This window comes from Petaurus breviceps, unplaced genomic scaffold (assembly GCF_028583685.1).
Source record: "Petaurus breviceps papuanus isolate PSGF00001 unplaced genomic scaffold, PetGlider_PUasm1.0 90919, whole genome shotgun sequence".
NCBI classification, from domain to species: Eukaryota; Metazoa; Chordata; class Mammalia; order Diprotodontia; family Petauridae; genus Petaurus; species Petaurus breviceps.
The window spans coordinates 19,963,387-19,976,686 of NW_027187378.1; the positions used below are offsets into that span (position 1 = coordinate 19,963,387).

Consider the following 13,300-nt stretch of genomic DNA (forward strand, 5'->3'; position numbering starts at 1 on the left):
CTCTCCCATTAGAATGTAAACATGTTGAAAGTAAGGTTTGTAAAATTCCCTGATGGAAAAACAAAAGATATATTGTGCCACGTGAATTGAACTACCAGCTGACTAGAGGCACAGGTGTCAGAGTGAGTAGAGCACTGGCCTTAGCTTCAGGAGGCCCTGAGTCCAAATCCAGTCTCAGACACTTACTAGCTGTGTGACCCTGGGAAGTCACTTAGTTTCCTCAGCTGTAAAATGGGGGTAAATATCTTCCTCACAGGGTTGTGAAGATCAAATGAGATAATATTTGTAAAGTGTTCATCACAGGGCCTGGCACACAGTAGGTGCTATAGAAATACTTATTTCTTATTCCCTCCTCTCCCTTTCCATCCCCCACCCAGTAACCTCAACCACCACCTTCCTGCAAGTCAGAAGCCTGAACACAAACACCTTGGGAATATCAGTGACCCAAGACCACCATTCCTGCTTCTAGTCCAGCCCCTATAGCCATCATCTGGGGAAGCAGGTCCTATAGAGAAGGGGCTAGCCATCTCCACCAACCTACTGGGCAAGCGGATCAACCTAGCTGAAACAGGAAGGTATCCTGAGAGAGAGGATAAGAGGTGGAATGTGTGAGGCAAGTCAAACTACCAACATCACCACAATCTTCCTTCTACTCTATTCAAGATAGCCCAGGGCCCAAACCCAAGAGCCTTGGGAATAGCAGTTCCCCCAGAATTCCCAGTCCTACCAATCCCCACAGCAATGTTTACGGGAATAAATCACTGCGGAGAAGGGGCTCATCTTCCTCACCACTGTGAAAGCCAACTGCTGACCAACTAACTACCATCCATAGGCAGATAAGCCCCAAAATCCTGGTAGTGACAGCACCTTCCCAACCCCAGTTCACTGGTCCATTGCTAGAGTAACCAATAGAACAATCCATCCTCCACAATTTGGGAAGCAAGCTGTGTGGAAATGTGGCCTGAAAACTGCTTCTGAGAGTAACAGCAACAGAAACACAAGATAGAGGGGGGAAAGTTCTCGTTACCAAAGTTCTTGGCTCTATCCAAATGACGCAACTTGAGAAACTAGCAAGATTTTATCTGTGCAAATGACTTAAAGACAACGCATTATATTTGCTTTGCCCAGTAAGGATCCTGGGTCTTGCAACTGAAATGTTCTCTTGTGTGTTGTCTTCCTTATTGGAATGTGAGCTCATTGAGAGTTAAGGACCATCTTTCTTTTCTATTTTATCCAGCATTTAGCACAGTTCTTAATTTTTTCTTCATTTTTTGTTTTTGTATTCCTAGCACCCAGCACATAGCATGTTGATTAATAATGATATCAACCATGATGCAAGAATAATGTAACCCAATGTTCTCCAAAAACTACATAATATTTTTTCTAAGCATAACATTTAAGATCCATTAAAACATGTTCCCCCTTCACGAAATGATTGTTTCAAATCCAAAATGTAAAATCCATATTTTCTGTTGCCTTTCCAATTATACGGTGTTTTACAATACTCACTTATTCCCTGAATGTATTGAATGAGAAAAATCATACCTCAAACTTCTTCTAACAGAAGCAAGTATGTCTTACCTGATCCCAAGGTTCTTAAGGAAGATCTGTCATACTTCTTAACCCAAGCATCTCCATGATTCAAGAGTACCCGTATAGCAGTAGGAGCACCATAAAATTGATTAATTTTCAGTCTCTGTACTGTCTCCCAGTATCGACCTACAAAATATCCCCCAATTCATTGTCATTCCCACAGGTCATAGAATGGTGCTGATAACTCTACACATGTCTAAATGACAAAACAGTAGCTACCCACTATATGATGCTGGCAGAAGTCTTTTTTCATTTGTTTACAGGGTGATTTCACATATCCTCAGTGCAAAGCTGTAAGTCTTAGGCCATATTAATATTTTCCCATTGTCCAAGAACACTAGGTCCCCTATGGATAACATGTTTAGGGAACAAGCTTCTCTTGACACTAAATAATCCTAACTAGCTAAAATAAAATAGCTTGAATTAATGTTCCACTGAGGAAAAATGATGGCTATCTTATATTTCGATAAAGCAGTTATAAATAAGAATAATCTCCCTGTTAGGATTTTGGTAGCTCTCTCATAAAATGCACTGTTGCCTTAAATTATTCTTTAGTATATGGGCAGAAGTTTCCATTAAATATGAAATACCAAACATTCACTTGCAAAATAGGGTTTCTGGCTGTCTCTGAGACAGAGGGAAAATTATAATCATCATTATAGATAGAACCCTGATTTAAGAAAACTCAGAATATGAAAATCCAGATTTTCCACTCAGCAAAAGGATCTACTACAGGGATTTTTGAATAGCCATATTTAAAGGATGGCTTACAGATTTACAAAGTATAGTTTACAATTTACAAAAATGTAATGTGTCTACGACTTTTCCAAAACACAGTTATCAGGTAAAACTCTGAATTATCTTTGTTACATAATATTAACAGTTGACTATTGTATCATTTTTTCTCCTGAAGTGGGGAAGGATATTAATGTTGTAGTTTACCAAAAATAGCGGTTTGTTCTATTGGTTACTCTAGCAATCAATTACATAAGAAGATATTTAAATAACTAGTTAGTATCTCTTTAGTGCTTTTTCAAGAGCAGGGTTAAGAGCACTAAGCACCAAATCATAATAACCTATTTTCAAATCAAGACTCTGAAAATTACTATTTGGCCCTAATCAGCTCTGAGCCTCTAATAGTTTCTGAGGTTTCCTTGTCTGAAAAATGGGACTGATACTAATACCTATTCTGCAGACCTCACAAGGTGGCTGAGAAGATCAAATGAGGTAATGGATGTGACCTTTGTAACTATAAAATGCTATACAAGCTGAAGTTTCGTTATTCTTAATGTTTCCTTTCAGTCAAGGTTCACTGGACTGCCCCTTTCATTTGTTGGCTAGAGAGGAGTGGAAAGGAACAGACTGTTTCTACTCTGCTGCTCTAACAGTTGAAAAGCAGTTTTCTTTCACTGTTTTCCCAAACCTCACTGTGCCTCTAAATGCTTCTGACCTCTCTTTGTAATTCCTAGAACCTCACTGCTTTTCCTCATCCCTCAGATGCTTCTCAGGAGACTATTGATTCCCTGCCATTGAAGGTCCTTGAGCAAATGCAAGCTAACCGCTTGTAAGAGATGTACAGGGAATTATTTTTCAGGTTTTTGTTAGACCAAATATCCTCTGAGGTCTCTTCTGATAATGGAGTTCTGTGGGCTTCTACAACCTCATTCCAAAAAGAGACATGGAGACCTCACCTGCATTGGGATAAACTGGGGTGCTCTCAAACAGGACGCTAGTGGCTCCATTGCAGAGTGGACCATACACAACATAGCTATGACCTGTAATCCATCCAATGTCTGCCACACAGCCAAATACATCTCCTTGCCTGAAGTCAAACACATGCTGGAAAAAGGACAAATGTTCAGAGATAAGCATTATCATTTTAATGATGAGGAAATGGTCCTTTGAACAAAAGGGGCAATCATTTCTCATATCCTGTGTTTGTAAAGTACAAATAAAAAGAACAAAAAAGGAAAGCCAGTTCAACAAAGCAATTAAAATTAGAATAATTATAAAGATATTAGATAAATGTGTTAGCAGCAACAATGGTGATGGTGGTAGTGGTGGTGGTAGTAATGGTGGCAATGATGGTGGCAGTAGGAGTAATGGTGGTGGTGGTAGTAGCAGCAGTAGTAATGGTGGAATGGCATTTACTTGAGAGGAGTCTGGCACCAGGGCCAAGAAGAAGCTAACAGGTCAGAAGCTAACAAGACTAAAAACTCTGAACTCTAAATGTTCTGATGAACTGAACCATCTAATTTATACAATAAGACATTCAAATTATGCTGAAGTCTCATAGAATTATAGACTTATAACTTAGAATTCATAAAGTCCAGCCCCCTCATTTTACAGAAGAGGAAACTGGGGCTCACAAGGTTAAGTGACTTGCCCAAGGTTACATAGCTAGTGAGAATCTAAGGCAAAGTTTGAACTCGAATCTGTCTGACTCTGAGTCCATTGTTCTATGTACCAGACCACACTGCTTCATATCAGCAGCATATTCTCTCTTTTGAACAGTATTTCCCGAGCAGCTTTCTACCATTTGCAACATCCTCTGCATAGGCCACAGCACTTCATCAGCTAGGACAGTAATATTTCCATAGTGAAACTTAGGGAAAAGGAAGATTGAGAGATGTAACAGCAGGGGCAGAGTTAGGGGTAGGGCTTAAGAGGAACAAGAAGAATTGGAAAAGCCTATTAGAATTGTTCCCAAAAGCAAAGGAATAGGAATACTGACTCTTTTCCTCTTCCTCCCTTCCACCAGGATGTATATTATCATACAGAGAAGCAGTGTGGTATGCTGGAAGAGACACTAGACTAAGAGTCAAAAAGATCTGAGTTCTAATCCTGACACTGACCCATATGTCCACAGACAATTGATCTAACCTCCCTGAGGCTCAGTTTTCTCATTTGTAAAAAGAGAATAATAAGATTTAGACTACCACCTTTAGCAACAACACAGTATTCACAACACTGACAGCTACTGTGATTATGTCAGCATTTTTATCAATGGCAAAATATAACAGACTCTCCATAAATAAGACATAAGCAAAACATTTATTCAGACACCAGAGAGCCAAATCCCAACACCAGGAAACCAAATCCATCATAGCAACAAAGAAGTGAATACACCATAGCATAGCAGAGAGACAAACCATCCTTTAGCATTCCCACAAACACTCACAAGCCTATCTGTCACAGCAGAGGGAAAACAAACATTCACAAGCCTAGCTGTCTCCTTGGCTTCATCCTCTCCTTCCAGCTCTAACTGCTCTGACTCCCAACTTTCTGCTCTACCCTTCAGCAAACTCCTCCCACCACAGGTTCCATGTGATTACATTTGGCCTATTAGGGGACAGAGAAGATCTTCAAATTCCCACTACCATTACATTTGGCCCCAAGATCTTTCATGTCCCTTATAGCAAAAATACATTAACAATACATTTCATTTTTGCATTACCATTATACTACCTCATATATTTATTGTGAGTAGAACTCTTTTATGAAAATGAAGCAAATGATGTAAATATGAGTTACAATTGCTACAGAAAGTGACCATCTAATAGTGATAGAGGAAGACCTGGATTAAAATCCCTCTTCTGATCCATGCTGGCTCTGAATGAATTACTCACCTCTCAATGCTCTCAATAACCCCCTAAAACTATAAAGTGCCAACCTGTATTGGCAGAGGGAATTTATTCACTTGGGAGTTCTCTATACCAATTGGGAAATCACAGGCACAGTTTGTATGTTTTCTCTATTATTATCTCAGCTTTACCCTTTCTATAAAGGGTAGGCATTAGAGTTGGGTGTATTCAGGCTACTTCCTAACAATTAGCACTGCACATAAAAGGAAGGAATGGGGCACTACACCATTCCCTCCATCCCAACCCACTGACTCCTCTTTCTGAAAAGCTTTATTAAGCACTCACACTGTGCTTTGGGAGGTGACATGGAAGATGACAAAAAGAGGTGAGATCTGCTAGAGAAAAAAAATAGAAGCATAACTGAGTGGAAACCTGGGAAAGTAATAGTTGCTCTAAGCAAAGCTCCTAAGTGTGATAGTAATGGCAATTAAAGATTCCCCTGTATTGGCTTGGTTTTCAAATTGATTGTGTTAAAACCCAGAGCTTGTTAATCCCACCTGTGGGATGGACTTGTTGACGTGAAAAGAGAGTCCTGAACTGGGAGGAGATGGTGATGTAGATTTGAAGAGACACAGGAGAGAGGCAGAAGAACTTTTTGGAAGCAGCACCCTCATGGAGGCAGAGAGAGACTGAGAGGATTGCTGAGGGCCATTTTGAATTGCCCTGGACTTTTGAGACCTGCCCCCGGAGCTGCCAAGGACTGAGGAGACATGGCTGTTTTGCTGGTACTTTGTCTGTCTGTTTTGATGTTGTTTTGCCAGATTTTTCCACTGGTGAAAGACAGTCCTGTTGTTGCAGAAGTGCTGGAACCTGGCTGTTGGTTAAGAGCTCCTGAGACTGTCCTGCAGACAGAGAGTGAATACTGTCCACTGGTGAAGAACAGTGCTGTTGTTGCAGGGGTCTGGGAACCTTCCTGTTGACACTGGCAGCAGAACAGTCCTAGGACCCCTGAAAACATTAGCAAAACCCTCTCCCAGGATTTCTGTAAACATACAACAAGAAAATCCTTCTTCAGGGCTTCTGAACCAACAGAAAGATTCCCAGACTCCTGCAACAACAGCACTGTCCTTCACCAGTGGACAGTATTCACTCTCTGTCTGCAGGACAGTCTCAGGAGCTCTGAACCAACAGTCAGGTTCCAGCACTTCTGCAACAACAGGACTGTCTTTCACCAGTGGACAAATCTGGCAAAACAACATCAAAACAGACAGACAAAGTACCAGCAAAACAGCCGTGTCTCCTCAGTCCTTGGCAGCTCCGGGCGCAGGTCTGAAAAGTCCAGGGCAATTCAAAGTGGCCCTCAGCGATCCTCTCAGTCTCTCTCTGCCTCCATGAGGGTGCTGCTTCCAAAAAGTTCTTCTGCCTCTCTCCTGTGTCTCTTCAAATCTACATCACCAGCTCCTCCCAGTTCAGGACTCTCTTTTCACGTCAACAAGTCCATCCCACAGGTGGGATTAACAAGCTCTGGGTTTTAACACAATCAATTTGAAAACCAAGCCAATACAGGGGAATCTTTATATTCCATTACTATCACACTAAGTGAAGCTGCAAGGATGAGGTGTATTTAAGGGGAACTCTCACAGTGCTCTGGAATCATCTCTTGAGTCAAACGGAAAGTCATGATGCTTTTGAGTATATTCACCTCACAGCATCATATGTATGTCAACATCATTTATATATACATCTGTGTGTGTGTGTTTGTGTGAACATCTTTGATTGCTGATTATCTGTTGGCAGGAAGTGATTGCCTCTCTTTCTCTCAGCAATCCTCCAAATGGCATTTTCCTTATAACAAGACTGCCCTAAGAGCCAAAAAGAGCCCAGTGCACACTGTCTGAGGGACAGGCCCAAAGTTTTCACTCATAAAATACCCTTTTTTTCTTATCTTCACTATCTTATCCATGGTCAAATTAGTACATGTCAGCAAACTCAAGGTTACTGGAATATTTTAAATTTTTGAAGGAAACAGTAATACAAACTTTTGGGTATTTTGCCTTTCTTTTGGAGCCATAAACCAACAAATTTTGGAAACTCTACCACAGAATGGTAAACAGACTTTGGGAGAAGAAGTGTACTTGTTGCACTTAAGTGATTCCCTCCGCCCCCCCCCCATTTCCTTTATCTCTTCCATTATTAAGATAGCTAGGTATTTTAGTAGACTGAGTATGGGACTTAAAGTCAAAACCTCAATTTGAATCCTACCTCAGACGTGAGCTGTGAGATGCTAGGCAAATCACTTAACCTATCTTGACCTCAGTTTCTCCATCTGGAAAATGAGGATGATATAATAATAGCACCTATCTCACAGGGTTGTTGTGAGGATCAAGTAAGTTAACATATGTAAAACACTTTGGAATCCTTAAAATGCTGTATCAATGCTAGCTATTATTATTATTTATTTGTCTTCTGCCCAAGTGACAAATCTAGCCCAGGAGTGATGGTAGCACAAAAGAATTTGGGGTAAAAAAAAAAACCAGTAACCACTGGATTTAGCTCTTCCAGATGTTCCTTTCAAATGTAAAAAGAGCACCCTGCCCCAAGTACAGTCTAAAAAAAAGAATACAATATGCTTCTTTCATTCTGGCCACAGTTGTCCATGATTTTGTCCTTTGTAACTGAGTACACTCAGTATCAGGAAGGCTAAGAGTCACCATGTCTTCATGGAACCCATAAAACACACCCTACTGGCTTTTAGGTCATGATAATATTGGCTATAAATGAAATGATTTGCAAACATGATTTGCACTCTGCATATCCTCATTTGTCATGTAAATGTGAACCAATGAGAAATCAAGTGCATGAGCAAAGGGCCAGCCAATTTTCCAAGCATGTTAAGTTCCATGATCATCCCCAGAAGGCAGTTAATGGCCTCGGTAAAAGTATTAGCAGTAAAGGAAACTAAAGTGGAAGATAAAAATAGTTGGGGAGTTGTTAAAATCACAAGCTTTGCTAGTGGTATGAAGGATGGGGGCATTTCAGAGCCTTAAGGACAGTGACTTAAGCAGATCACTGGAGGTCTTGCTTCTCCCTGTGGCCCAGGGAATTCAAAAAAAGAACGTGGAGTTTTCTATCAATGAGGTGATTATGTATGACAAGCTATGCTGGCAAAGTCTGGGAGCTCTTTCCTAACATTGCTCTCACTGATTCATCTCACAATCACACTAGCAGATTAAGCTGGCACCACCTCTTGCCAGATGGAAAACAAAAGCCCCAGAAGCTGGCAGAACCAATCAAAGAATCGGCCTTGTATGTTATTTTTTTTTTTTTAGGTCTGTGTTAGTATCCCTGGAGTCTCCAGCTTCTGAATACAAAATACCAAAACTCAGTCCTGGGACCCACAAGGAAACTGACCAGACAAAATATAAAACTGGGCTTAATGTGGTCAAGATTTCTTTAATGTTTGTACTTGAGGGGATAGGAAGTATTTTTAGTAGAGAAAGCTTTTTTATCTGCACAAAGATAAAGTCTAGGGTGCCGACAAGATCATGATACTTAATATGTCCCAGAGGTATAAAGTGTTTTCAAAGAGAAAAGATTTTAATATCACTTCAGTATATAAATTTCTACACTTTTGTCATGGGACCTAGGATTGCTTACTGCATCTGTAGATAATTCATAGAAGAACCTGAACTAGGTTAACTAGGTGTAGCCAGAACTAGTACTAACTTTGTTAGTACCTTTGGAGTATGCGACCATTTTCACTGAAAGAGCTGATGATGACCTATCCCTTCTCCCACACCCAAAACTTTGACATGGATTGTTGCAGTACTCTATTGGCATAATTATTTTATCTGGAAAAAGCCACAACCCAGACAGAGATCCAACAAAAATGTTAATTGCTGAATCAACAGCATACGGAGAACATTGGACTTGGGGTCAAAGGTCCTGAGTTTAGATCTGAATTCTGCTACTACCTGTGCAACCCTGGTTGGCAAGTCTGCATCTCCCTTTTCTTATCTATTAAATGAAGAGGACAAAGCAGCACTTTAAAAATAGCAAACAGGTAAGAGTGGCAAGCTACCTGTGACTGCTCTTGAAATGAATTTTAAGTGTTTGTGGGAACAAAGAGACCCTGGAAGAAAGAAACATTCTGGGATGATGGGTGAAATAGCAAAACCCATGAAGGGTAAAGAAGGCCCCAACACAGATGGGGGGAGGCAGAGAGGGGAAGTGGGTCCAACACAGAGAAGAAAAACAGAGCCCATGGTAGGGAACTGGAGAGAAAACCTGGATGTGAGAGATAGAGGTGAATGAGAATAACCAAATGGCATAGGATTTGTTCCCTTCATTTCCCTACTGTTAAAACTGTTTCTGGGGAAAAAATCCTCTGTTTGAACTGAAAAGGCCGAGATTCATATCTTGCCCCTAATATATACTAATTATGTGACCACAGGCAAGTCACTTAACCTCTCAGGATCCAAGACAACTAAATCTAAATCTGCATGGTAGAAAGTATTTCCACACCAGGAGTTCTCCACACCAAGCTATCACAGATATGTACCAACCTCCTCCCTCCCCCTCAAAAAAAGATATCCTACATGGGGAATTGTGGCTTCCCACATAATAATGGTAAAGAATACTATAATAACTCTCCCACATTAAAAGAAATATAGAATTTTTAAGTTCTTAAAATAAGTAGACCTAATAAAACTCTCCATATTGTTCTGCAAAATGATACAAGCCCACTCTAGCAGAGAATGTAATTTCTATGTGCTACATTTAAGCTTTTTGAAAGAGCTAATCAATTCAATTTTGTTTAAGAATCCTGTAATGCCAAAGGTAAAGGAGAACTGAGCAATCACCTAGTATAAGCTCTTCCTCTTGTAAATGAGGGAGTCAAGGCTCAGAGTGGTCACAGAGCTAGTGACAGAGCTAGGTCTAGTATCTGGATTCCAACCCCCTCTACTTGATGCAACACATGACCTTTATCAACGTGACTTTAGAAAATCATTGTGGAGTAATGGGAAAAGTCTTGGCCAGAAGACTCGATTTTATGTCCTGGGCAGAGACAAGTCACTGAAACCAGAGTCTCTTCACCTGAAAAATGGAGGCAACACCTCTCCTGCTTATGTTACTAGGTTATTAGATTATGGTTTGTATGTGGTTTGTCTTTCATTCTCAAAGAGACCATGATGTCAGGAAGATAATGAGGACTTGCAATTGAATTTGATTTGAGTGAGGGAAGGCTGTGCAAGGTCACCAGGCTCACTTTTTCCTCCTGAGCCATCTGGGTCCAGAGGCCAGATATTGATCAGGATGACTGGAGATGGCCCAGGATGCAGTGAGAGACATTGGCCTTTTTAAGCTAAGGTCTCTTCAGGTTCTCATTTTGAGCAAGGCAGAGCCCATCTGATGAATAGGCCTCTTTAAGAAGTGAGTCAAGGGATGACCCCTTTAATTTAAAAAAAAAAAATCAAACTGGGAGGGAATACCCTCAGGGTTGCTTACCAAAAGAGAAGGCTACTGCTTACATTCACTCAGAGCCAGGAGGGCTTAAAAAGGCCAAGGTCTCCCACTGAAAATTCAATTGAAAGTCATGTCCTCATCTCCCTGATGTCATGGTCCTCTTTGAGAACAAAGAACAAACCTCAACTCAATGAGAAGCATCCATGAAAGCCCTTAGCAGACTGCAAAGTGCTACATCCAAAGATGTCACAAGCATTATCACTGCAGTATCTTGAAAACAATCCATCACTTCACATTTTCCTTCGCCCTTATCACATTTCTCAATCTCAAAGTGATAAAGCATCTGATACCAGTACACGGCACCATATTTTTTTCATTAAAATTCAGATGTCATTACAGTCTGATTCCTAAGTATCTTGAAGCCAATCTTAATTCATACCACCAGTTTGATAGCATTGAAAGGACAAGCAACTAAGAATCAGAACACAAGAGTTCTAGTTCCAGATCCCTCACTAACTAGCTGTATGACTTTGGGCATATCACTTTACTGTCTTAAGATTGTTTCCCTATCTGCCAGATGGGGAGAATAATGCCTTCCTCCTTCACAAGGAAAACTAGGTGGTATAGTAATTAGCATACTAGACCTGTACTCAAGGAAACTTGAGTTCAAATCCAGCCTCAGATACTACGTATGTGACCCTGGGCAAGTTACTTAATCTCTGTTTGCCTCAGTTTCCACAACTGTAAAATAAAGATAATAATATTACTTACCTCCCAGGCTTATTGTGAAGATAATATTTGTAAAGTGCCTGGCACATCAGAGGTACTTAATAAATGCTTGTTACCTTCCTTCCTGTTGTAAGGATGAGGTGAGAAAATGTATGAGCATGATACATTTCTTCTGAAATGCCCAAAGGATAGTGAGTATGGCAGACAGTGGGCTATCATTATAGTCAGGAATTCTGGTTAGCAATGTGACCGTGTTACCTGTCAGGGCCCCACATCAGCACTAAGAAGTTCGTCAATTTCAGATAACTCAGATATCTGGCTCAGTAGAAGGAATTTACACACCAAGAAGGGTATGGAACATGGTTGTGTGGGGGAGGCAGAGTTATATTGGTTCTTGGTCTGCAGTTGAATATTCATGAACTTAACTCAGTTCTATCAATTGTGTTGGGTTATAGCAGAATTACCAGTAGCAAACAACATTTCAGCCACAAAAATCAGTGATTGTATTGTCTCCTTTCTCAATACATAATGAGACTGCAATAAATACCTTGTGTGTCACGGCAGCATAGAGCAAATAGCCAGCCTGGGTATGGACAAGCCCTTTTGGTTTGCCTGTGCTCCCTGAAGTATACAGCATAAAGAGGGTGTCTTCACTGTCCATGATTTCAGGAGCACACACAGGATTCTCCTTGGCCATCTCCTGACAAGACAGAGAAAACAAAAGGAATTACAAAGGGAAGTTTCCAGCTTCTCCCCTAGATTTGGTATCTGCCATCTTGGCTTCTTTGAAACTGGTATCTCCATCAATTGGGGAATGACTAAACAAGTTGTGGTATATGAATGTAATGGAATACTATTGTGCTATTAGAAATGAGGAGCAGACAGACTTTATAATAACCTGGAGAGAATTATATAAACTGATGCTGAGTGAGGGGAGCAGAACGAGGAGAACATTGTACACAATTACAGACACATTGTGTGTGTGACGACTAACTTTGATAGACTGGGCTCCTCTCAGCAATGCAAGGTTAGAAGATAACTCCAAGGGACTTATGATGGAAAGGGCTATCCACATCTAGAGAAATAACTACAGTCTGAATGCATATTGAAGCAAACTACTTACTCTCTCTCTTTTGTATTTTGTTTTGTTCTTTCTTTCTTGTTGTTCTTTCCATTGGTTATAATCCTTCTTTATGACTTGACTAATGTTTAATGTGAAGGTATTTGCAGAACCTATACTTGATTGCATGCTGCCATGGTGTGGGGGAAGGGAGTAGAAGAGGGAGGGGGATAAAATTTGAAACTCAAGGGATTGTGGAACAGAATGTTGTAAACTAAAAGTAAATAAATAAATTTAAGAAAAAGAAAAAAAGAAACTGCCATCTCATTAGTGATCAAAGTTCTCAGTAGAGCTCAAGGAGTGGGGAAAGCCTTGGAATCAGGAGAAATCTGGGTCAGATTTCTTCCTCAGATCCATAGTAACATGTGACCATGAGCAAGTTCTTTAATTTACCTGAGACTCAGTTTTCTTATCTGTAACATGGAGATAATAACTCAGTTTTTGTCAAAAAATGTGGTAGCATCTTGTAAACCTTAAAGCGCTGTACAAACACCAATTATTTTTGAGAGGCAATGTGCCATGGTGGGAAAAGTTTTGGAGTTGGTGTCAGAAAAAGCGGGTTCAAATCCTGCTTGGAACCCCTAGTTGTGTGACCTTAGGCAAGTCATGGCATCTCTCAGTACCTGTCTCTTCATCTATAAAATGAGGATAATACTTGTCCAGATAATAGGATTTGAAGATCTTCCATGCCCCTTGAACTTGCTGACATAGCAGGAAGGGGTAGGACAGGAAGGAGCTGGAGTCCAGTAGGAGCCAGCTCAGTGACTGGAAGTAGCAGTGGTGGCAGCAAGATTTCATTTTTTTTTTT

General features: G+C 40.5%; 1 protein-coding gene across 2 annotated transcripts in view; it reads right to left on the reverse strand.

The window, feature by feature from the left end:
- The window catches only part of ACSS1 (acyl-CoA synthetase short chain family member 1), a 72,870-nt gene that overhangs the window by 17,793 nt on the left and 41,777 nt on the right, over nucleotides 1-13,300 (reverse strand). For both annotated transcript variants that reach the window (XM_069075530.1, XM_069075531.1), the window contains 3 exons: nucleotides 11,920-12,072; nucleotides 3,285-3,432; nucleotides 1,582-1,719 (listed from right to left, as the gene is read on the reverse strand). In XM_069075530.1, the coding sequence (XP_068931631.1) occupies nucleotides 1,582-1,719; nucleotides 3,285-3,432; nucleotides 11,920-12,072 (439 nt within the window). The remainder of the gene's footprint in view (nucleotides 1-1,581; nucleotides 1,720-3,284; nucleotides 3,433-11,919; nucleotides 12,073-13,300) is intronic.